The 27,402-nt window shown below is 34.8% G+C and overlaps 1 protein-coding gene and 1 non-coding gene across 2 annotated transcripts in view; both read left to right on the forward strand.

The window, feature by feature from the left end:
* Positions 1-27,402, forward strand: part of LOC131028581 (probable CoA ligase CCL7) — a 122,310-nt gene that overhangs the window by 37,832 nt on the left and 57,076 nt on the right. Inside the window, exon 2 of the mRNA XM_057958893.2 lies at positions 926-1,112. Coding sequence (XP_057814876.2) covers positions 926-1,112 — 187 coding nt within the window. The remainder of the gene's footprint in view (positions 1-925; positions 1,113-27,402) is intronic.
* LOC131028608 (U6atac minor spliceosomal RNA) lies at positions 15,373-15,494 on the forward strand. Its single transcript, XR_009102617.1, has one exon. It is a non-coding gene; the product is annotated as a U6atac minor spliceosomal RNA (small nuclear RNA).

Raw genomic sequence — 27,402 nt, forward strand, 5'->3', positions numbered from 1 at the left:
TTTTACCATTTTGTTAAAAGCTTATTGTCATTTTGTTTTTCTAGTTTTTATAATTGAACTTCATACAATTTTAATTCTTAATAAATGAATTTAAAATAAAACAACCTTTTGTTAACTTTAGCCTAGTTTTATCTAATAAGACACATCTATAAAAGTCTAATTAAAATAAATAAATAAATTATGAAATTGAGTTGATAAAAATATTGAGTTTGTATTTAAAATGTGTGGATTCTAAAGAGAAAACAAATGTATGTACTTGATAATTGATAAATGCAAAAAGACTAATGGAGATTTAGATTTGGTAAGCTTTGGGATTAAGTAGTAGTAAGTATTTGGAATGCAGAATTTGTAAAGTTTGGCAATCGAAGACTAATTTGGAATGCAGAATTTGTCCATCTACAAACTCATCCTTCATATTTTGTTGGTCTCTATTCTTCATTTTTCTTAATTATATTTGACTCCTCTACATTTCTCGTAAAATGTTCAAAGACGTATAAGTATTTAAAAACTATTTAAAAGATTGTCATTTCGTCACAAAGAATTTTTACCTAAATTAGTCCCTAGAAATTGAATGATATAAAAAAACAACAATCTTTATCTCAGTCAAACGGATGATTGTGAAGAGCTAGATTAGTTTTAGAATATCAATTGAAGTGTATATATGTGAATGATATTCAAATTATTTACTCGATTTTTCTCAATTATTAGAATGAATGCATTGAATGTATTTAAATACAAAAATATATCAGACAAACTCGTACTTAGTTAATTTTAAGTCTTTCTTCAAACCCTAAAATCTAATTTTTATGACCGAGTTTGTTTTCCATTACCTAGGTTGGTGTTTTTAGAAGAATACTGAAAAAAGCATAAGTCTGAAATTAGTAAAATGGGTAAAGCCAAAAGAAAATTGTATTCTTTCAAACAGGGATATGGTCTAACTGAAGCTTGTGGCGCTGCAACAATGGTGGTCAGGGAAAGGAATAGTCATTTTGGGTCTGTAGGGACATTATTGCCAAGCATTGAAGCAAAAATTGGCAGTCTAAAAACAGGGAAACCTCTTTCTCCTAATCAGAAAGGAGAGATTTGCATCCGTGGGCCTAATATCATGACAGGTACATGCATTGCAAACCTTTTGACTCTTGCATGTTATATTTTATTTCATATCAATGCGAATGTATGGAATGATGAAATAGGTTGTATCGTCACTGCAAATTTTGATCTCACTAAATGATAGAAACCCAATTCCTACTTCTGAGTGTTTACGTGGAGATTATGTTGCATATCTACATGCCATTAAAGTTGCACTATTACCGTTATTATTCAAGTTTGTTTTGTTACCAAAAAAACATAAGCTTTAATTGAATTATTTCAACGTCTGCTAGCTGTATGTAGGAAAGGAGGTTTATATTTTGTCCATTTCTTTGTGGTTCTTTTTCTAAATACCCGGTTTACTATTAATATCTGTATATCCATTTTCGACCATTGCATTGTTATCTTGTTATTGAGACATTGTTTGAGTAGTGTTGTAGAGGTCACTCGTGTAGATTTGGGTTTCTTTGATCTTCAAGATTTTTTATCTTCTTTGTGATTTATATAAAGGTTTTTTGGTTTTGTAGTTATTCTTTGACAATTGTTTGTATCTTCTTTGTGCTTTATGAAATTCTTCTCGTTCCTAATCTTTTAGTGGCATCTTTAGATGAAGCTTTTTAGTCATTCCCATGCTCTCTCTTTTAGAAAAGAATTTTGTTCTATGGGTTCTCTCTTTTTCTCCTTTGTTTAGAGATCTTGTATACATGATACTTCACCAAACTTAGTTGTTGAAACTCATCTTTGTGTCTTTAAATTTGTTTGTTTGTTTTTCAAAGTTTCACATGAGAAGGTATAGTGGTGTAAATAGGGTTATTCTCTAACCAGTTTCCCCTCTTGAATCCTTTAAGTTCACTTAGGATATTTTTTTTGTCTCAAATCATAAGAATAAGCCATTTGTAATAATCTATATTGTCTTATTTAATAGTATAGTTCTATCTTAAGTATACATATTTTATTAGTTAATTGCTCTTAACTAGTTGAATTCAACTAGTTAACTATCTCTTAAATAAATTTTCTTTAAGATAACTACTAGACTCCAAATCTCATCCTTAGACTTTGCCTTATCTCTATAAGGGCATATAGATCTAGTAGTTGTGTATTTGCTTAGTTCATGGAATTTCTTGATGGGGGGATGAGTTTCGCGTACCATAGGCTTAAGTTTGGAGATGGTAGGGGGACAATGGTGGGGGATAGTTGGGGGCAACACAAATAAGTATATAGTACTTGAAAAAATAGTTATAAAAATATGTATAAGGAACATGCATAAGAATTACAAATGACATTTTGACATACTAAGTAAACTACTAAATGCTAAATAATGATGTTAAACATACTACAATGATTGCATTGAACTTTTGAAATAATGATTAACATTGAAATGTCTAATTCAAAATTTTATATGATGATTATAAATATATTGTTCAAAATTACAAATTGGCTCGAAGTAATGCCTTTAATTATCCCCATACATCTTGTCACTAGAATTTCTAGACTTCACATGCACTCAAGCTCCTACAAACCAATACCAACCATCCCTGTTTGTGTAGCATCAACTTGTGTTGGATCCTTTGGCTATACATTCGATCAAGATGTTGGACTCTTTTTGTATGTAAGCTTATTGCAATCAATGAGATATAAGCCAATATGTACATTTCTAAAAAAATTAAATATTGCTATTATAAAATTAAAATATTTAAAATTTGATCATTAGTCATTTGTACAACCAAAATAATGAATTTAAATTAAAATTTGCAACAATATAAATTGTAAACCTCTAAGTTAATCACTAAATTTCTCAACTAAAACTAGAAATAACTAATTAGTTACTAAAGAAAACAATGAAAGGACAATAAATAAAAAATAGTCATGAAGGAAGCCTACTTTGAGGCTTGAATAATGGTTTGAATCCTTTGATTCAAGGGCAGATTGGCATCAATGTTCTTCCTGCTCTTCCTCTCACTGTTTATCAATCCTAATGTTTTCACTTGCAATTTTTTCACTCTCACAAATTCTTGATGCAACTTTCAAGTTTGTTTTTAAAATATTGACGTGAGTTAGAACGGGGCTTAGATGCCTATGTGTACGTTTTTTGTGAATGTTTGGGGTTTGGTTGTGAGGGCCTATAACACATTAAAATGGACTTTTTGATTCTTTTTGAATCATGTTTTACATCTTCATACCACCATGTGGGATTCCTAAGTATCTCTGGATGTTTGGGAGGCTCTTAGGAATCCCCTAGATATCTTAGGGACATCTCATAAATGTCCCTAAAACTTAGGTGTCAGATGGGTTAGAGGGGGCACTTCCCCTCCAAGTCCCCACATTCCAAGGACAACCCCATTTTGAAAATATAGATATTTTTGTTATTTTTTATTTGGGCAGGGGGTAGGGTAGAGGATGCATCCCCACTACTTGCTCACATGAATATAACAATACAATAAATTAATGAAGTTAAATTAATAGTATAATATAGCTTTAGAACCTAGGTAGCATGCTTATTTCTTTTTATTAAAAGACTAGCTTTCATTAGAATTATGACAACTCTCTTTCATAGCTAAGTTGCCGATTTTGATATGGATCTTGGTTTGTATTCATAGATCCAATTTTTTTTTCGAGTTAGAATTCATTTTAAATTAATCCATACAAAAACAATGGGGGCTTCACTTAGTGAACCTGGGTTATAAGACATGCATTCGTGGCATAATAAAAAATCCCCCTATTTTCAAAAAATATTGCCCTAAACTCCTTTTTTGTCACCCCCTCCTAATACACAACCCGAATTAAAAGCCCCACTATTTTCATCAGATATTGTATTTTTTCATAGCCCAAATTAAAAAGCCCCCTATTTTCACTGATAGGCAATATATTGTACCATTATTTTGGGGATATTAAACCCCCCAATATGAATGCATGTGATATAATATTGCCTAGCTAGTGAAGCCCCCGTGATAAAAACATATAAAAACCATGTGTGTGTGTGTGTGGCAAGGAATTGAATTTTCATCTTTTCCCCTCTTCTTTGTTTGGAGCACCTCATTCATGTTCATTTTGTTTGCCTTTTCAATGTTGGAGTTGTAGAAATGGAGAGGTCAAGCATATAAGACAAAAAAAAAAGGGAATTTGCATTTGAATCTCATGTGGCATTCTCCCTTGGTCACCTATTGAACCCATAACACTCACAACCTAATTGATACAATAAGGGGTTAACATATTCAATGCCCAAGATTGGAATTAGTAAACAACATTTCTTTGTTTGCAACGAGAATTCAATGAATCCAGGCTACTACATTGAATTGGATCTTGAATTTGATTAGAACTAGAGTCGGATCAAGTATCTTGGCCCATAGATACTGTAACATATTTTTACAATGATGTCTTAACCACAAGATTTATATGTTCTTATTTAGATAAGTTAGATGTTAGGCATGGGATTTAAAAAGTAGTTATCTAAAAGAATGAGTCTATTTAAGAGATAACCGATTAGTAAAACATAATTCTTTAAAAAGTAGTTTAATTAATAAAACACAATGCACATCTATGTAAGATAAAACTTTAGTGTTAATACAAATAACATACTTCTAAATGAGCATTAATTAATGCATTATCTAGGAATTATTACAATGAATACATGAGTCCATCTTAAATTCATATAATAGTGAATGATTATTAAATACACTAATATACCCTCTTAAGGTTTGCTTCGATGAAGGAAAGGAGGAAGCAATCAATGAAATATCCCCCATTGATGTCACATTCATTTACTCTCAAAAGTTGCTTGAGTTGAACAAATTTCACCTCAAGTAAGGGCTTCATGAAGATGTCTACAATGTATGTTCATTTTATAACAAAACTTAAGATCAACAATCTTGTTGGTGTAATTATATAAGAATAAATAATTACACTTTACTTAAGTTGACTTAGGATAATGCATCTCATTCTAGTTTGGATATGAGATACTTAGGGAAGTGTGCACATAGGGATGATGTTTGTAGGAGAAATTCCACCTTTTGTGGTCTTATCTTGCTGTTACATTCCACATTCGATGGGTGATCCACCTCTTGTGGAATATTATATTATTTTTCCTACCTATCCCTACATTTTCTTACCTACCCTTGTTTCTCATTGAGCCACATACCTTGATTGTGTGCTCACATATCCATTTGGCCTTGCCTATATAAGCAAGTTCACATTCATTGTATTAGTTAATCCAGTTGATAACTTTTGCATATTGATGAGAATATAGTTTGTTCTTGTCAAACTATTGTCTCTTATTTGTGTGCTTTTCATTGTTCCCTTGATCTTGGCAAAATCTCACATGGTATCAGAGCCATTGGGGCTTCATTGATTGGTTTTGGGAGACATCTTGGAAGGCTTCTAATTCAGATCTAAGTATTGTGTGCTTTGAAGGCATCCTAGAGCATTTTTGACCTCGCCATTGTGTCTGGGAGGCCGTTTCCACAAAATTTGAGTATAAACTCGACCTATTTTGGAGGAAATTGATTTTCGGGCTTGGAGGAAAATTTTGCCTATTTGGGTAAATATCGTATGATTTTTTCAAAAAAAAAAAATAAAATTTTATTTTCTGCAAAAAATAATATTCATTTATTATGCATAAATGTTTTTTGATTGTATTCAAAAGTTTCTTTTCAAAATTATATTGGGAGGGGGGAGGGGGGGTACTTTGACCCCACCCCCGTGCTTCGTACCTTGCACAGTCTGCAGGGACCTGTAGCCCCGCCGACCGTACCTATTGTCGGCTACCGCCAATCCTTCGATGACTGCTCTAGTGACCTCCCAGCGACCTTCCACTCCGTCGGCCCTGTCAGCTCCGACGACCGTCGCTCTTCCCATTGCTTGCGCAACCCCCCGGACCCTCAGCGCCAGTTCAACGCCCTCTGTGCTCTGCTATTTGCCAGTTCAATGCCAGCCGAGAGACGCCACGTGGGTGCCACACCACACAATCATCAACCACGTCAGCCGTACGGACAGACATGTTAGCACGCCGTCGTCGGCCACGTCAGCGACCGTACAGTGACAAGTTAGCACCACATCATTGTCAATACACTGCCACATCAGGTTTTTGTATAGTCAGCAAGAGGGTTGTGAAGGTTTTGTGACGGTCATACGACCATCAAATTTTAAATGAGGAAATGTTGACGTCAGCCTACGTCAACACCTTTTGAAAATTTTAGACCCCTCACCATTGAGTAGTCTGATTTTTTGGGTCAACTTTGAAGGCCCATATCTTGCTCAATTTTGCTCCTTTTTAGGTGCAATTTTATTTGATTTTGGCTAATTTTTTGTGCTCTCTGCAGTGGTGTGGTTATTTTATAATTTTGGGGGGCAGGTTTATCATAAATTTTTGATTCTCTTAGTTGTTGCTATGGGTCCTCATAAATTTCCACCTTTAACTCCACATGACTATGCATCTTGAAAAATAAAAGCATGGATCAAACTAATGGAAAAAAGACTCACGCATTACATAGATGGAACAATCTCAGCACCAGTAGATCCTAAGGCTGATCCTAATGCTCAAATAGAATGTCTCACTAAAAATTGTATGACTCTTGGAACTTTGCGTAAGTATGTATCAAATGACCTCATTTTTCACATTGAGAAGTGTACTACAATCAAAGAGGCTTGAGATATCTTTCAGAAATTGTATGGTCAAGTTGATGAAATTAGAGGCTACAAGATTGACAATGAACTCACCAACTTGGATCCCAAGAGTTTTGATACAATCCAAGATTATGTTACTAAGGCAAATGAGCTATGAGCAAAGCTTAAGGATTGTGGTATTGATAAAAAGGATGCTCAATTGATATTCAACTTGTTGGACAAGCTTCCATTTCAATATGCAACATTTGTTTCTATCTCTCGAACCCATCGCTTGACAGTGGGGAGTTCTTACACTATGCCTACATTTGATGCTTTCACAGAAATGTTGATGTTGGAACAATCTGAGTTGTTGAACATGGGGATTCTCAAGTCCTCAAAGTCTAAGGTTTTGGTGGCTAATCAAGGGAATCAAGGGAGTCAAGGCAAATATTCCAATAAGAAGAAGAAGCAATCTAAGTCAAAGCCACAACAAGAAAGAAGACAATCATCCTCTCCATCACAAGGCGATTCTTCATCCTCTTCCAAGAAGGGGAATACACCTAAGAATGAAAAACCAACTTGTGCTTATTGCAAGAAGTATGGTCATGATGAGCATCGATGCCACACTAAGCAAGCTGATGAGTTGACAAATCTCCTTAAGAAGAATAACATCAATTTGCCATCCACCAACAACAAGAAGGAATCATCTCCTTCTATTTCCTCACAGTCTAAGGGAAAAGGGCAAGCATTTGTGGCTACAAAAGGTTCTTCACAACAGTGGATACTTGACTCGAGTGCCTCTTATCACATGGGTTCTACAAAGGAGCAGTTTTCTTCATCGGAGCCATCTAAGGTATCGAGCATTTACATAGGTGATGATACACAAGTTGAGGTAGAAGGGAAAGGTTCGGTTGCCATGGATGATGGAACATTTGAGAATGTTCTTTATGTTCCTACATAGGTGATGATACACAAGTTGAGGTAGAAGGGAAAGGTTCGGTTGCCATGGATGATGGAACATTTGAGAATGTTCTTTATGTTCCTAACTTGTCTACCAATCTTTTCTCTATCTACCAAATCACTCACTATGGGAATGGGAAAAAGGTTGAGTTTACACCTGATTTAGTTGTGGTAAAAGAACTTGATATTGATGCCTTGGTAGTAGTAGGACAAGTCAATGACAATTCAAGGCTTTATTCGTTCTCCCACTTTGTGCCAAGATCTCCTTCTATGGCCTTTCTTACTCATTCAAATTCAGAAAGTAATCTATGGCATGAGCAGTTTGGTCACCTCAACTACCACTATCTTCAACAGCTTAGCACTAAAGACATGGTCACAGGTCTACCTCGAATCAGTTTTTCAGAGGGTGTATGTTCAGGATGTTCCATGGGCAAGCATTCCGAAGAGAAGTTTGATAAGAGGAGGGCTTGGAGAGCTTTGGAAGTTCTTCAACTTGTTCACAACGATGTAGCAGGTCCATTTCCATCACCTTCATTTAGTAGGGCTCGCTATGTCCTCACCTTCATTGATGACAACTCCCACTTCACTTGGGTCTATTTTCTTGTTCATAAGAGTGAAGTGTTTGGCAGATTTCTAGCCTTCAAGGTTCATGTGGAGAAGCAATCATGGAAAGTGGTCAAGATCCTTTGCACAGATAATGGAAGGGAATATGTGAACAAGACTTGCGGAGTTTTTTACACTTGAGGGGATTGATCTTCAACATTCAGTTGCCTACACTCCACAACAGAATGGAGTCACAGAAAGAAAGAATAGAACTTTCAAGGAGATGGCTAGCTGTATGATACATGCACGTTCTCTTGATCCTGCCTTTTGGGCATAGGCTATCAGTTGTGTCGCACACATCCAAAATCGGGTTCCTCACAAAGATTTGAAGGGTATCACTCCTTTTGAGGTTTGGGTTGGTAACCGATTGTGAGACATTTGAAAGTCTTTGGGTGTCCAGTGTGGGCTCGCATTCCTCCACAGAAACACAAGGCATTGGAACCTCATAGTAGGCCTTGTATTTTCGTTGGATATCCTAGAGGTGTCAAGGCATATAATGTATATGAATTTCAATATACCTCTATATTATGTATGAAGTGAAGCTTTTAGAGCTTTCATACCATATTAATGTTTGTTGTTCCACCGAATCCTTGTATCTACCATAAGATATTCACCCACATACATTTAATAATACAATAAATTGAAAAAGTTAAATAAATAACAAGACACAATGTAGAACACAAGTAGCATGAATAATGCATTCTTTTAAAAGACTTTGGATTGAAATTCATTAAAAGTGATAATTCTCTTCTAGACCGATCCCTCAATGACTAGCTCTCTATACTCTTATATAAATAGAGACTAAGAATAAGATTTGGAGAGTAGTTAACTTAAAGAATGAGTCTAATTGATTCTAAAATATAACTCCTTAAAAATAGTTTAACTAATAAAACATATCTACTTAATATATAACTTTATTATTAATGCATATAACATATGAATAAATAAACACAATTAATATATTATTTATAAATTATTACAATAGATATGAACACATTATATTACAATGAAAAAAACTTATGATCAACAATCTTGTTATAGATGAGTTACCAAATATATTGTATATGAATCAATACACCTTTATATTACACAAAGTGAAGATTTAATAGCTTCCATACCATATTAATGTTTGTTGTTCCACATAATTGTCGTAGCGACCATAAGACAAATTCACCCACATACATTTAAGGATGAAAAGGCTAAATACTAGGTCACAGCCCCATTGTCTAGATGACACAAACTCAACTTTGATGAAGCAACTAGGAGTAACTAGGGAATGATTGTTGTTGGAGAAGTCATATAGTCCAACAATGGAGCTCTTGTGGCGGCTTACACATGTAGCTTTGATGGGGGCACTAATAATCAGGTGGAGGGTATGGCCTTGCTTTGACGGTTAAATATTGCTCTCTCAATTCGGATTCAGATCCTTGAAGTTGAAGGGGATTCCAAGTTAATTGTGGACACTATAAAGGGCCTTAACATGATGGTTTGGACTATAAAAGTAATTATTGGTATTCATAGACACCTCCTAGGGCTCGACACTTTTGAAATAAGGCACACATACAGGGAAGGAAACATAGTGGTGAACATCATGGCCGCTCCTGGTCTAGAACTTGGGAATCTCAGATGTTGGAGAAATTGAGATTGCCTATCGATAATTGTCCATAGACTCCTCTTGGAGGAGAGTAGATTCAATGTAAAAATAGGATGTTGAATAACTAGTGGGCTTGGCTTCTCTAGACCCTTCTTTGCTTGATAGTTTTGGAACAAAGGTTGGCAGGTAATGGACACAACTTCAAATATTTTAAGCATGAGAAGTATTTGAATTTCTTGTTGAATAGACATGACAACAAGAATCCCTATTACACCATAAGGGGGCGAATGCCATTAAGTTGACGTGGACAATTCTCTCATGGAATAACAAGACTAAGTGGATGAAAAGGTGGGCCCCCAATACAATGGGAGGCCCATGCGGCCAATTTTGGGGGCCATTTAATGATGACACAGTATAATCATTTTTTCATGTAGCCCTATCAGTGATATGACACAACAAAGCATGAACAATAATTTTTTAATAAGGTTTTTATACTGCGTTATATTTTACGCATGGAAAACCCTGCATAATGTTTCCTTGTGTACAACAGGTGAGGGTTCGCACACTCGACATTTAATATAGACACCAAATAATCATTCTCTCCCCATCAGCAAGCAATTAACCCCAATGATTAAAGACAAAGCCTTAAAGCATTTTTTATCAGCTATTTTTAGATAGTGAAAGATAGGATTATGTATCTAGTTTGTGTGCTCTTTGCGGCTATGTTAACTGTGACTATTCATATCATGGGTGGGGATAGGGTAAGAATTGAACCTAGCACTCATGCTGAATTCAAAAGGAATGCCATGGTGTGTCATATTTGTACTGAGGGAGGGGTTGCACAGTTGATTGAATACATCAATGGGCATGATGAGAACCTTCCTGTCCAGTTCACTAGGTCATGGGATAATAGGGCAGCCAAGTTAGGGGGTGCCTTATTTAAAATTGACAAAGAGTTCATAGAAAAAGCAATAGGCCTCTCCAACAAAGGGAGAAAACAAAAAAAATAGAGCAAGGTGGCATATAATGAAAGTTTATCCTAGTTCTTCTGAGAAAATGAGGAGCTTGTGAAGCTTCATGGAGGAATTTCTAGAGCCAGCTTTCCAGACCCAACTTGCCAAACCCATGGGACCAAGTTTGCTTCATGATCATGAAATTCCTCACTTTAGAGGGCAAGTTCAAAGTTTATTACTATTATCACCTACCCTTGCTTAACAATTTTTGTAATCATGGTTTTCTTTTCTTTTCGTTTTTCTATTAAATTATCTTGAAAAGTCGATAATTATTTTGTTGAGATGGCCAAAACCTAAGGTTAGAAGCCCATCCCTCTCAATCAAGGACTTATCTTCTGCCTTTACAATTTACATCTAGTCCTATGCCCTCCCAAGCAAGTGATGGTTATGGAAGACCCTTGCTCTAATTCTCCCCCATCTTCTACTATTCTTGATTCCCCTAATCTAGTAAGAAGCGCCTGCACATCTCAATTGCCGCTAAAACCACATCCTACCTCGGTTCCCCTGCCACCCCAACCCATGACATGGCTATTGAAGGCATTTGTGTCCTAAAGAAGTCTACTACCACCTCCATTGTAGACAAAGAAATGAAACTCAATAAACCTTCCCCACTAGAAAAAAACCCCAATATAACCATCCATGAGGTTGTCAGTGATGCAGAGGTGGAGGTGTGTGAAGATGATAGCAAAAGTGGGAGTGCCAATTGTAGATGCTCTAATAGGCTGGTTGGGTGCACAGTTGGCAAAGGGGAAGGAAAGAAATTGATGGATTATGACAAGTAATCAAAGGATGAGGACACTACTTGATGTAGGCATGGTCTGGTGGGTCCTCAAAGAGAACAAACTAGACCATGCAACAAGAGTAACACAACAGAAGAAACAACAAAACATAAATAGAATGCAAAATCAGATATATCCTTCATTATATCATTATCATAGAACATTCGATAAGCAACTGGTTACATGCAGGCTAACATGCCAGATTACAATTCATCTGAACCTCCAAGAGGCATTTGAATTCCAATTACAGAAATCAAGATCCCATAACTTCCGATCTCTCTGCCTCCTAAGGGTCGCATACAACAACATATATACCCTCTGAAACACATTTGAGCCGGCCACAAAAGATTGCATTTACCAAGACACGAAAATGAAAGGTGCAAATAGGTCGGCCCCAAAGATGAAAGGACAATCCTCTGGAAAAGAACAACCAAGAAGTGTGGATCGAAAGGAAGGTTGACCAAGGACTCAAAAACATCGAGCAAGGCACCAAATAGATCCGCAAGCCAAGAAATTGCTCCGCACGATAAGGAATAACCAAAACAGATAATAAGCTCAAAACTATTCCGGAACCAGGAAACAGTCACTCCGGAAGGAATAACTCTTCGAAAAAGAATCCAAATGAACTGACAATCTGGAATAATGCTCAAGGACACACCTGAAAACCGAAAACATGATCCGCAATGAAAAAGAACCATCTACCAGAACACACTAAAGGAAAAACACATAAAACTGCTACCAGAATTGAACAAGAACAAAACTAAGGAAATATTTTTGGTTGATGCAAGATTGCTCATAGAACAGGGATGCTCCCACATCCGACACCCCAGGTAGAAAGAGATGTTCTATGAGAGGCAACTCATGAACATCGAAAAGGATTCGAGATATAAATCCCATGCTCATTTCTGATCCAAACATCCTCTTTGTCTGCAAACCTCTTCCATACCTCCTCCAGAATCTCAATCGGATTCTCTAACTTTTGATTCCCTTTATTTCTCTTTCCTTGCTTCAGACCTGCACATTGTCTATGACTAATGCTTTCTTTCTTCTGTAGCTCTGACTTATTTCTGCCACAAGACTTCATCCAAGTTGCTACCATAACCTTACTGCCATCCAGTTCCTTCTTGCTATCAGACTTATCCATCAGATCCTTCGGCAAATCTATACCTCCCTCTGGTATCACCGCTACAACCGATTTCTCAACACCGCAACTCCTCTCAAGGCTCAAATTCCTCACTTCCTTCTCTTTCTCCTTCAAAGAAGCCAAGGTGAACTTCTGCCCATCCTTCTCAATAGTGATTAGGTTCCTTCTACAGTCATAGATATCTCCTCTATCAAACTGCCAAGGTCTCCTCAACAAAACATGACAAGCACTCATAGACAAAACATCACACAAGATATCATCCCTAAAAGGTCCAATATTGAAATTCACCAAACACTGCTCTTTTACTTCTAACTATTGATCATCTTGCAACTAACTTACCTTGTAAGGACAAGGGTGCTTAAGCCTCTTCAATCCAAGCTTCTCTACCATCTCCTTAGATACCAAATTATCAGTACTTTCACTATCCACAATAACTTTACAACACTTACCACCATATTTACACACAGTTCGAAAAAGATTCTTCCTCTGAGTAGATCTGGTATCACTGTTTTTCTCTATCAAGACTCTTCTAAACATAAGGGATTCTCCTTGCTCCGGTTCTAACACATTTTCACTGGTAACTCTAGCTTCCTGATCCTCATTTGCCACACAATTTATTTCCATCCCTTGCTTGCACTCAAAAGAGCTATGCCCGGTTCCTCCACACTTGAAACATCTGCCCAAGAATTCTCTACTACTACTACCACTGCCTTTTCTTTGTGTCTTCTGATCTGGTTCTTTGCTCCACTTAGGTTTTGATTCTTCTTCAACTTTCTACTTCTCTATACTGCCACTCATCTGTCCTTTATATCTCTCCTTATCTCTAGGGTTATTTTGTTGTCTTCTTTTCACTTTCTCCTTAGCCTTTAAAACATATTGGTAAGCCTCTTCAATTGTAGAAATCTTGAGCATACTCATCTCATCTGAATGATAAATGCAAGTCCATTTATGTACCTAGCCACTTTCTCTCTATCCATCTATCTATGTCCAAATCAGGTCATCAACTTGTAGCATTCCTTGGTATACTCCTTCACACTCATGTTTCTTTTCTTTAGGGTTTGCAACTTCTTGAACAACTCCAACTCGTAGTCTTCCAGAATGAATTTAGCCTTCAATCTTTCTACCATTTGCCTCCACTGGGTGATCTTCATCTCACCATTCTCAACTCTATCTCTTTACAATTCCTTCCACCATAAAGTAGCATGCCCTTTCAACTTAGTTTGTGCCAACCAGGCTCTCTGCGGGTCCTTAATATCCTCAAAATCAAAGTAGTCCTCCAACTCTCGAATCCAATCGATTAGATCTTCTGGATTGAGTGTCCTGAAAAAAGTTTGGAACCTCCACTTTCCTCACTTTGCTCACTTGTGCCACCGCTCTCATAAATCTTTCCTCTCTTTCATCCTCTGGTCTTTTAGCTTCCTCAACCTCAAGCTCTTCTCTTGCCTCTTCATACTCATCCTCAGACTCTAGATTCTTCTGCAAACTAGCCAATGCATTTCGGATCTCGTTCCTCTTCTCATTCTTTTCTTGAAATCCTCCATCATCTACTCTACCTTTCGGGGGTTCATTCTTCTTGGCAGCATCTTCTCCTTTGCCCCGGTGCAACTACCTCAACTCGACAATCTGACTACCCATTTCAATTGACTCGCACTCAACGATCTATCAAACAACTCGCAACCTGCCTCCACTCGGCAATTTGTTCACCCAAAGGAATGCCTCAAGGTTCACAACCAACTCTGATACCACTTGATGCATGCATGTTCTAGTGGGTCCTCAAAGAGAACAAACTAGATCATGCAACAAGATTAACACAACGAAAGCAACACCAAAACATAAATAGAATGCAAAATAAGATATCTGCTTCATCATATCATCATTATAGAACATCTGATAAGCAACCGGTTACATGTAGGCTAACATGCTAGATTACAATTCATTCGGACCTCCAAGAGGCATTCAAATTCCAATCACAGAAATCAAGATCCCATAACTTCCGATCTCTCTACCTCCTAAGGATCACATACAACAACATATGTACCCTTCGGAACACATCTGGGTCGGCCACAAAAGATTACATTTACCAAGACAAGAATTCAACCCCAAAGATGAAAGGAAAATCCTCCAGAAAAGAACAACCAAGAAGAAGGTTGGCCAAGGACTCAAGAACATCAAGCAAGGAACCAAATAGATCTGCAAGCCAAGAAATTGCTCCACATGAGAAGGAATCACCAAAACAAACAATAAGCTCAAAACTGTTTCGGAACCAGGAAACGGTCACTCTGGAAGGAATAAATCTCCAGAAAAGAATCCAAATGAACTCACAATATGGAATAATGCTCAAGAACAAGCCTGGAACCCAAAAATCTGATCCGTAATGAAAAAGAACCATCTACCAGAACACACTGAAGGAAAAACATAGAAAATTGCTACCGAAATTAAACAAGAACAAAACTAAGGAAATATTTTTGGTTGATGCAAGATTGTTCATAGACCAAGGATATGCTCATGCATTTCTACTAATGATGGTGATTCTGTTGAGAATGATGACAATGTTGTAGAGAAAGTTTAATGGACAATGATATAGGTGTACATGTTCATAAAAAAAGGAGAGACAATTGGCATATCCCTTGATAAGGATAGGAACACTCCTTGGACTATTCCTTCTCATATGACTAAGGCTATTCGTCAGTGACAAATCTTACCTAAATTTTTATTTTTAATTTTTTAATTTTTATTGATGTTTGTTGAAAATAAATAATTTTGATTCAAAGAATTAAATTTTTTATATTTTCTTTAATCTTGGATTTGGGTATGTTTAATTAAAATTTGTTGAAAATAAATGATTCTAGAAAAGATGAATACTTACATAACAATAGATTTAAAGAGAGCATACATAAAAAGAAGAAAAAAACACATTATAGATTTTTTTAATTAATTGATAAACATTTATTTAAATTTATTATGTTCATAAGATATATTTTTTGAGTTTAAAGACGTGTCTCCTATAATCTTGTGTTCTTGTTTTCTTTTTTTTTCGAACACATGGTATCATGTAGTCTCTACAATTATTTTAGTTATTTTTTCAACGATGCTATTGAGATTTTAGTTGTTCATGCACTAAAAGTGTTTATAGGAAGTAGGAATAGAAAGCCTCATACATGTGTGTAGTTTTAAAAAAGTGTTTAAAATTTTCAAGTTTGATGAGACATTTTTAGTGGGAAAGCTAACATTTTTTTGTAATTCTGTTGTACAAAAAACTACACAAAAATTTGAATGACTAGATTAAATAGTGTTCTTGACAAAGTGGATGTTTGATGATGTTGTGTAGTTTGTGTACGTCTATTCTATTTTAGGTGTCTGATAACACATACTTAGCAAGTATTTTTCCTACATATGCACTTGAAATATAATGATGAGCTGCCTCACAATATTCAACAAAAACGTTTCCATATAGATAAAGGCATGGATCCTACATTTAGTTACTTTCAAAATGAGATCAATCTCTTAGAAAGGACATGAATATATTTGAAGGATTGCTTTGTGTTTCTATTAAGGATGTCAACACATCCAATGTAGAATTCATCATGTTGGGAATCCATGACAATTTTTACTTTCAAAATGAGATCAATCTCTTAGAAAGGACGTGAATATATTTGAAGGATTATTTTGTGTTGCTCTTAAGAATGTCAACACATCCAATGTACAATTCATCATGTAGGGAACCCATGACAATTTCTCAAATATATTGTAAGTATTAAGAAAAATTATTTTTTAAGAAAATATGATAGAAACACTAAGATTGATGCTTTGGCTCATTTTAATTAATTTGATTAAAAAAAACTTTAGTAAACTAGCAGAAGGATTGGATAAAATAGATTACTACTATGATAATTGTTTCACTTTCTTGATAGATTTGAAGCTTATAATAGCCTAATTTATATCTACACATCCATTTTGAGTTTTTCCTCCATCTTGTTTTGGTCTTTTCCTTTCTCCACCTCAACACCCATATTTTTAACAAGTTAGAATCCCTTGTCTAGGCAAATAAAGGAAATTGATCCTAAAATTTGCTAGTGTTCTTATATTACATTTATGATTATTGTGTTCTCTTTATTTACCAATATCTTTTTTGGTTAGAGCTAGTAGACTTATTAGGGGATAAATCAAAGTGTTGAGCAATTGGCAAGCTTCTTTACTCATTGTTTTGAGAAAAAGAAATAAAGAGGAGAAATACATGTCATCTCTACATAAGGCTTGTTGTGGGTTAAACAAGAAAATTAGAAATTGATTTTATTAGCTTTGATTTTTTCTTTGAGATATTCATTTTTGTTAAATTTTTTGTAAATCAGTTAGAACCAAATTTAGGATCTCTCATGTTTTATTAAAGTGTACTACCACTAAGTTACCAAACATCTTGACAATCAATTCATTTTTGGTTCAATGAGACTCATTTTGAGCATCCCCTTTCAAACCACACAGTAGATACTTAAAAATCCTAACTTGATTTGACTCCGCTGACATGAAGTGCGATACTTGTGTTAGTATTCAAAGATCAAGCAAAAACTATAACTATGAATAATGATTGACATAGCATCTAATAATTATGTAAATAAAAAACAAAAACTCCATTAATCTATTTAAAAATAGAACAATGTACATATATAATTTATCAACATTAACGAAATAAAAAAATTGAACTACACCTACCACAAACATGTTGGAAGATGTAATTTATCACACAAAACATTTAATGAGTAAAACAAAAATTAAATGCAAGTTTCTAGATAGTGAGAAATATTCTACAAAAGAAAATATTAAATATTTGAGAGGTTGACCTAAGATTTAGAAAGGCCTATGTAATCTCTAAAATCACCTATGTAACTTCTAAAGACCTATATATAAAGAGGCATCAATGTAATATTTTAACGTCAAACATTTAGTTGATCATGTGCAAATGTAATAAATTTTTAATTAATGAAGATAATGTTGATTGTAGATTGACCTTGTGTGAAGAGATCCAAGTTTATGTTCAAAGGAGGAACAACTACAACTCTTAGATTGAAGCATGTGAAATCGTTTAATGTATGAGTTGTCTATATTGTAGCTACTTAAAAAGGCTACAAGTTTTTGTTAGAGAATTAATTGCCAATTGAACAAAAACTAAAGCCATTGCTGTGATGGTTCTGATACTTAATGTAAGTACATATGCCAAACAAATAAGATGAGAGGGGGGTAAATCATACAAACTTAATCTTCCATAAAAACATCAGATTCAACCTCGGTAACATATATTTCAGTAATATATCCAAAATTGCTAAACATGCAAACTCAAAAGCATATAAACATCATAGCACTCATAACACCAGATTTAACGTGGAAACCCAAATAGGGAAAAACCACTGTGGGATTTCAGACCCACTAAGAAATATAATCTTCTAGAGTATGCTTGGTTAAAAGAAAATCCTGTTAAAGATTACAAACACATTGCTAGATGTGACCCAGTTAAGGGATTTCCCTCAGATTTGTTAGGATCTTCACCTTGTTAGAAGTGACCTTGTTAAAGGATTTCAAACACTCAATCAGAATGTCACCTTGCTAGAGGGTTTTACAAATAAGACTGTTAAGTCCACTCGGTTAAGAGATTTTCTGTCACTTCACAAAATAACAGTAATAAAAATCTATCTGCAACTTCACATCGAAAATGCTAAAGCAGATTCTTATTTGCTCAATACAATATAGGACTCATCTTGTCCATCTGCTGGGCTTTATACTCTGTTATACAAAACAGGTCTTCAAGCTTCAGTGCTCGGTAATCACTATGTAGCATCCCTGTGCATACACTTGCCCACATGCATTGTTTAACAACAGTTCCTTATTTATAAACAATTTGCCAACCGCTTAATCTCCTTGATCACATTTCCCATGATCAATCATAGCCATCAAATCTTCAAACTTTGTCCAAGTTCAATGTATTCGCCGATCTGAAAACATGTTACGCCGCCTTGGAAATTGCATACATTTCTTGGAACTTGTGCTAGGGTATTGCGGTTCAATCTGAGCTGTAGATCTTTTTGCTGATTTTCCTTTGCAATAGATTCTTTAACAAACTTCATTCACAACATACCAATCATTTAATCATAGCCAACTCATCAGCTTCCTTCATTAAATAATACATGTAATCATTTAATGCATTTTGTTATTACTCAATTGTAGCTTGGTAAATACTAAACTTCACTCGGTAGACATTTCACCTTCATTAACCGATAGCGATAACCTTAGGGTTTACCGACTAGGTTCTTTAGGGTTTATCGACTAGGTTCTTTGCTCGGTAACATAGTATAGTATTAAACTTACAATCCATAACATATGTATGATATCAAAACAATATAAACATCATGATCTCATCATTGTCTAACTCGGTAATAGTTGCCCATTGAATAACTTATTTCTCCCCTTATTCATCATATTCTTTTTGTGTCTTTTACCGATATCTTTATACTCATCAAATCATACTTCTTAAGATATGGCAACATCATACTGAATTAGAAAATCAATTTCTTGACATGAATGACAAAATAATAATATTAAGACAGTAATCATCCTTGATCAGTTGTATCCATAATCATCAACAACCTTCTCAATATCCTTATTGAAGTGCCAACAATCTCCACTTGTTTGTTATAATGCCAACAATCTCCCCCTTTGGCATTGATGACAAAACCAATTGATTTGACCTAATTGATTTAGATTGCTGTGAGATTCTGAAATGCTGAAATGCTCTCCTTCTGTCATTAGAATTCTCCCCCATACATTAGTCTTCTCTTCTTTTCTCTTCAGTCTTCTCCCCCTTTGACAATAATGCCAAAAAGTAAAGAACTAAAACATAATTTCTTCCTGTATGAAGTGATTTCCTACTATTATGTGTCAACTTAGTCTCGGTCAGAGCATTTATGTCTTCAATTCATGTTCCCTGTATTTTTTCCTACATTTGTTTCCTGCACACCTTTAGAAAACATCCTAAAGTGTGTAAATCAACATCAACTCCTAAAGATATTCTGTAGAGTCATCAAATTGATGCCTTCACCGAACTTGGTCAGTGAGTAGAAGATAGGGGTAGGACCCCTAACTTACTTCTGAGATACTCAAAAGTGTCCCTTGGTAGTGGCTTGGTGAAGATATCTGCTATTTGTTCCTTTGTACTAACAGACTCCAACACCACTTTCTTCTCTTGGGCTTCTTGTCTAAGATAATGATATTTGATAAAGATGTGCTTTGTCTTAGAGTGCATAACAAGATTCTTTGAAATGTTAATGGCACTAGTATTGTCATAGAATATAGTTACTGGCTCGGTAACTTTCTCATTTATACCTTCCAACAGTTGTTTGATCCATGCTATGTTAGTACAATTCAATCTTGCTGCAACGTATTCAGCTTCTGCTATTGACTGTGAAACACATCCTTGTTTCTTTCTAAGCCAACTCACTAGTCTTTCTCCTAAAAAGAAAGCTCCTCCACTTGTGCTTTTCATGTCATCAATGTTGCTTGCCCAATCAGCATCAGTATAAACTTTTAAATCAAAGTCATTTCCTTTCTGATATACTAAGCCACAATCCTCAGTGCCTTTCAAGTATCTGAAAATTCTCTTGATTGATGTCATGTGTGTTTCCTTAGGATCTGTAGAGAATCTTGCAACTATACCTACTGCATGTGTTATTTCTGGTCTGCTGTGAACAACATATTGTAGCTTTCCAATCATGGATCAGTAAAGTGTCCCATCAACAGATGCAGATTCATCATTCTTTGATAATTTACAGTTGGTAGTCATAGGAGTACTTACTCGTTTTGAATCCTCCATTCCAAATTTCTTCAAGATTTACTTTATGTACTTAGATTGAGTAATGAAAATCTCATTTTCCATTTGCAGTTTTTGTAAACCTATAAAATACTTTATCTCACCGATTAATGACATCTCAAATTCTTTGCTCATTTCATTTCCAAAGTTCTTGCATAAAGAGTCATTTCCACAAAAGATAATATCATCAACAAATATGGCTGACATCAGTATTCCATTTTCATCATTCTTCATGTACATATTGTTGTTTTCACTTGTACTTATAAAAGCAATCTTGATTAGATAAGAGTGCAATCTTTCATACCATGCTCTAGGTGCTTGTTTCAAACCATATAAAGCTTTGTTCAATTTACATACCTGATCTTCATTCTTGTTTTCAACAAATCCTTCAGGTTGTTCAATAAAAACTTCTTCTTCTAATATACCATTCAGAAATGTAGATTTGACATCCATTTGATATACCTTGAAATTTTTGTAAGCAGCATATGCCAACAATATTCTTACTCCTTCTAGTCTAGCCACAGGTGCAAAATTTTCACCATAATCAATTCCTTCTTCTTGAGCATAACCTTTGCAAACTAGTCTAGCTTTATTTCAAATGACCTCTCCTTTTTCATTCAACTTGTTTTTGAAAATCCACTTTGTACCGATTACATTTTTGTCCTTCGGTCTTGGGATTAGTGTCCATGTGTCATTATTCTTGATTTGAACAATCTCTTCTGTCATAGCATTTATCCAATTTTCACTGTTAAATGCTTCTTTCACTATTCTCGGTTCAAATTCAAATATCAGACATGTGTTATGTCTCAGTTTGTTCCTTGTCATCATTGGATCATCCTTATCTCCTATAATCTGACTTGATGCATGATGTCTTCTGACATACTTGGCTAATACAAGCTCGGTAGGCTCTGTATGATCTCCTTCATCATTCGGTAACTAGATATTCTCTTAATTTTCTTCAACAGTTCTCTTGGTAAGACTTGTCGGTTGAATATAGACAAATTCATCATAATCTTCTAGTTCTTTGGAGTTTCCTTCATCATTTCTTTCTGCAAATTCATCAATTTTCACATTTGCACTTTCTACTATTTTGTTAGATGATTTGATCAGACATTTAAATGCTTTACTTGTAGAAGAATAACCAAGAAATGTTCCTTCTTCACTTTCTGATCAAACTCACCATTTCTATCATCTTTGTATACATAACATCTACTTCCAAATGTTTTAAAATAACTTACATTAGGTTTCTTGTAATAACAGATTTCATATGGTGTCTTCAATGTACCTTTCTTCAGTTGTACTCGGTTTAGGGTATAAACTGCTGTGCTTATTGCTTCTCTCCAAAATGTTTGTGGCACTTTCTTTTCAATCATTAGGGTTCTGACACAATCCACAATAGATCTGTTTCTTCTCTCAGCAATTCCATTTTGTTGTGGAGTTCTTGGTGCAGAGACTTGTCTTTTAATACCATGATCATTGCAGAATAAGTTGAACTCATCAGATGTGAACTCTCCTCCTCTATCTGATCTAAGACATTTCAGTTGTTTTCCTGTTTCATTTTCAACTCTTGCCTTGTACCATTTAAACATTTGAAAAGCTTCTGATTTTTCTTTTAAAAATATAACTGACATCATCCTTGAGTAATCATCCACAAATAATATGAAATATTTATCACCATAATAACTTTGAACTTTCATAGGACCACAAAGATCAGTGTGCACAAGATCTAAAATTCCCTTAGAAGTGTAAGACTTACTTGTAAAGCTTGATCTTGTCATTTTACACATCTGGCATCCTCGACACATAGCATTGTCAGGTTTTTCAAGACTCGGTAGACCTCTTACTCGGAGCTTCTTGCTTATTTTGATCAGATTATCAAAATTTACATGACAAAACCTTTTATGCCATAGCCAGGTATCATCTATCTTTGCATATAGACACTTATTCCAAGTTGAGTCAAGGTAAAATGTATTACCTTTTGTTTGTGTCTTGGTGGCAGCTAACTTTCCATTCTTGTCATGAACTTTGACAATTCCTTTCTGAAATTCCATTCGGTAACCTATGTTGTTTAGCTGTGATACACTCAACAAATTGTATTTCAAACCTTCAACCAAATAAACATCATTGCACTTTGCATTGTCAAGAAGTGTTGTGCATCCTTTACCTTTTACCAGACATGGTGCATCATTAACAATTCTTACATAGCCTCCATCATATTCTTCTAACATAACAAACTTGTGTTTATCACTTGTCATGTGATGTGAGCATCTAGTATCTATGATCCAAGAGTCATTAGTATTTATGTGAGATATTAGGGCTTTTTATTCATACCTTTGTTCATCTGATCCATCTTTGATAGCCACATAAACTACTTCCTCTGTATTAGTTTCATCTGATTTATCATCATTGGATTCCTCATCAGCTATTAAGCATGTCTTTCTATCTCTTCTTCTGAAGTCTCAGTGTCCTTTGTAATGATTATCTTTCTGTCTGTCATCTCGGTAATCTCTCTTTTCAGTAGAATCTTTGTCAGGACAGTTAGAAGCCATATGTCCTATCTTATCACAATTGAAATATTTCAAAGGTAGTTTTCATTTATACTTACCTTTGCCTCTCGGTAATCTTCTGGCTAATGGTGCTACAAACTCTTCTTGCTTTCTGATTTCCTCATATAGTTTGTGTACTTCCTCCATGTTCTTGCGAAATCTTTCACTTGCTCCACTATGATCTCCTTCAGAGTACTTATACTTTCTTTCATTGTAATCATTAGATTCACCAATATGAAAAGAACTAAATGTAGATTCAACTTTATTTACTGATGACCCACTATTATCAAAGTTACTCAACTCGAATGCATGTAGCTTACCAATAGTAGCATCTAAAGAAACTGACATATTGGGTACAAACCTCAATTCATTGATTGTAGAGACTCGGATTGCATAAGCTGGTAGAAGGGTTCTTAACAACTTACTTGTTATATCTTTTTCTTCAATAGTTCCACCTGCTCTTTCGATTTGATTGACAATCTCCTTTAGTCTTGTACTATACTGGGCTATGTTCTCACCTTCATTCATCCTCATAGATTCAAGTTGCCCTCTTAGACTATCCACTTTTGCTCTTTGAACATGTTTATCTCCTCCATACATTGATATGAGTTTGTCCCACATAGTCTTTGCATCATTGCAACCTTCTAGATCGTTAAACTTTGAATCGGTCAATGCAGATGTTATTTCAATCATTGCTTGGATATGTTCTTGCTTTGCTTTTATTTCTTCCATTGCCAATGGATAGGTTCTCGGTGTGATGAAATCATTCTCCAGATTATATACAACATATTCTCCAACTCCTGATAGGTGCAACTTCATCCTTTTCTGCCATGTAGAGAAACTTGACTTGTTCAGCTTCGGTGCATCCCTCTTATACATCTTTCAATCTTTGCCTCAAGTACCTTTAAACTTTTTCTTCTAGAGTCCAAAGCTCTGATACCAATTGATGGTTCTAATACTTAATGTAAGTACAGATGCCAAGCAAATAAGATGAGACAGGGGGGGTGAATCATACAAACTTAATCTTCGATAAAAACATCAAATTCAACCTCGGTAACATATATTTCAGTAATATATCCAAAACTGCTAAACATGCTAACTCAAAAGCATATAAACATCATAGCACTCATAACACCAGATTTAACGTGGAAACCCAAATAGGGAAAAACCATTGTGGGATTTCGGACCCACTAATAAATATACTCTTCTAGAGTATGCTCGGTTAAAAGCAAATCCTGTTAAAGATTACAAACACATTTCTAGATGTGACTCGGTTAAGGGATTTCCCTCAGATCTGTTAGGATCTTCACCTTGTTAGAAGTGACCTTGTTAAAGGATTTCAAACACTCAATCAGAATGTCACCTTTCTAGAGGGTTTTACAAATAAGACTGTTAAGTCCACTCACTTAAGAGATTTTCTGTCACTTCACAAAATAACAATAATAAAAATCTATCTGCAACTTCACATCAAAAATGCTAAATCAAATTCTTATTTGCTCAATACAATATAGGACTCATCTTGTCCATCTGTTGGGCTTTATACTCTGTTATACAAAACAGGTCATCAAGCTTCAGTGCTCGGTAATCACTATGTAGCATCCTTGTGCATACACTTGCCCGCATGCATTGTTTAACAACAGTTCCTTATTTATAAACAATTTGCCAACTCCTTAATCTCCTTGATCACATTTCCCATGATCAATCATAGCCATCAAATCTTCAAACTTTGTCTAGGTTCAATATATTCGCCGATCTGAAAACGTGTTACCTCGTCTTGGAATTTGCATACATTTCTTGGAACTTGTGCTAGGGTATTGCGGTTCAATCTGAGCTATAGATCTTCCTACCGATTTTCCTTTGCCATAGATTCTTTAACAAACTTCATTCACGACATACCAATCGTTTAATCATAGCTAGCTCATCAGCTTCCTTCATTAAATAATGCATGTAATCATTTAATGCATTCTGTTATTACTCGGTTGCAACTCGGTAAGTACTAAACTTCACTCGGTAGACATTTCACCTTCATTAACCAATAGCAATAACCTTAGGGTTTACTGACTAGGTTCCTTAGGATTTATCGACTAGGTTCTTTGCTCGGTAACATAGTATAGTATTAACCTTACAATCAATAACATATGTATGATATCAAAACAATCTAAACATCACGATCTCATCATTGCCTAACTCGGTTATAGTTGCCCATTGAATAACTTATTTCTCCCCTTATTCATCATATTCTTTCTATGTCTTTTACCGACATCTTTATACTCATCAAATCATACTTCTTAAGATATGACAACATCATACTGAATTGGAAAATCAATTTCTTGACATCAATGAGAAAATAATAATATTAAGACAGTAATCATCTTTAATCAGTTGTATCCATAATCATCAACAACCTTCTCAATATCCTTATTGAAGTGCCAACAATCTCCACTTGTTTGTTATAATGCCAACATGCTGTCAAAACCACTACCAAACCAAGTTTGAATTGGTCAATCATAGATTGTTGAAGGTGAACAATTGTAATTGAAAAAGAAGATAGGTGAAGAGATTGAGTCATAAAATGTAGTCAAAGATTGAAGCTTGAAGACATTGAAGAAAAGTAGGAGAGGCACACAAAGCTATTAAAAGAAGATAAATTGCTATCACATTCAAGTACAACAATTTTAAAGATTAATTAATGGAATTTAGGAAAAATAATTCAGAAATGATAGCACTTATAAAAGAGAGGAAAAAAGAAAAAAGAAAACTTTTAGTTGAAAATTATGATCTTGAGAAAGAATTGGACAAAGTTAAAGATTAAAATTAAGAGATGAGGAAACGTTAAAATTATTTGATGATGTTAAGAAAATGAATAAAGATTTGGAAGAAAATCTTAAGAGTCTAGAATAAGAAAATAGTTTACAGATGAAGGAAATCTCAAAATTGAAAGAAGAGAATGATTGACTAGTATTGTGCAATGAATGTCTAAGGTCAAAGCCATTGGTTTGTGATGTTTCATGTGACACATAATATTTGTGTTCTTCATTTAGTAAGTGTAATTTTTCTGAAGTTTTTTGTGATGAAAATGGTAACAAATCTACAAATATTGTTAGATGTGATGTGAACAACAAAGGATCTTGTGAAAACAATATTGGTTTGAAAATAATGAAAAATATTGGGATATAAAGGTTAAGGATTGGGAAAGCATGAACAAATATTAAGAGAGACATGTGAACCAACAACGAGGCCAAAGTATGAAGGTCTTGAGTATTGCATAGGTAAATGAAATGGTGTTATAGATGTTACAGGTCCAAACAAATCAATTTAAGGAATGAAGAGTGTGATGTGGTCTCATTGTAATAGGAAAGATCATATAAAGTATATGTGTTAAGATATTTATCTTTGTACAATATGTGGATTGAATAATTAAAGAAAAGACATGTTAGAACAAAGAATTGAAGAAGGAATGTATGACAGGTTGCATGAAAATAGATTGTCGATGGAGTCATGTACCAAGTTTGCAAAAGATTACAGGTATAGTCAAAAACTTGAGCAAGTATAAATGATCATACATTGATAGTAATTGTGAAAGATTTGAATGTTGAATTTGGACAACAAATGTTTTGGGTAAAAATAAATTATTCTTTTGCAAGATGTTTGCAAATAGTGAAGTTGTAGGAAGTTCTAGATTGTAGTTTTGATCAACGATTTGAGAGGCTACCATAGTAGTTGGAGGAAGTCAAGAGCAAGGCATCATCACTGAGAAAAGATTTGGAGATGGTTTGATGTTATCATGGAAGAAAAACAATCTGAGTAAGTCCGAAGACTTGGTTATGGTTACCTAGAAGAGATAAAAGAAGTTAATAGTCAATAACAAAGGAATTTGAGTATCAAAGATGTCGAAGAATTTGTGGTTGAAATTAAGGGGAAGTGTTGAAAGTTGTAATTTTTCCCACAAAATATTTAATGAGTAAAAAATTTTAAATGCAAGTTTCTATATAGCGATAGAAATATTATAGAAAATAAAAATATTAAATATTTGAGAGGTCGGCCTAAGATCTAGAAAGGCCTATGTAATCTCTAAAATCATCTATATAGCTTCTAAAGGCCTTTATATAAAGAGGAATCAATATAAGATCTTAGTACCAGACATTCAATTGATCAAGTGCAAATGTAATGGATTTGTAATCAAAGTGATTAATAAAGAATCAAGTGTTGTAGCATTGAAGACGA

Source organism: Cryptomeria japonica, chromosome 8 (genome assembly GCF_030272615.1).
Source record: "Cryptomeria japonica chromosome 8, Sugi_1.0, whole genome shotgun sequence".
In the NCBI taxonomy this organism is placed as follows: Eukaryota; Viridiplantae; Streptophyta; class Pinopsida; order Cupressales; family Cupressaceae; genus Cryptomeria; species Cryptomeria japonica.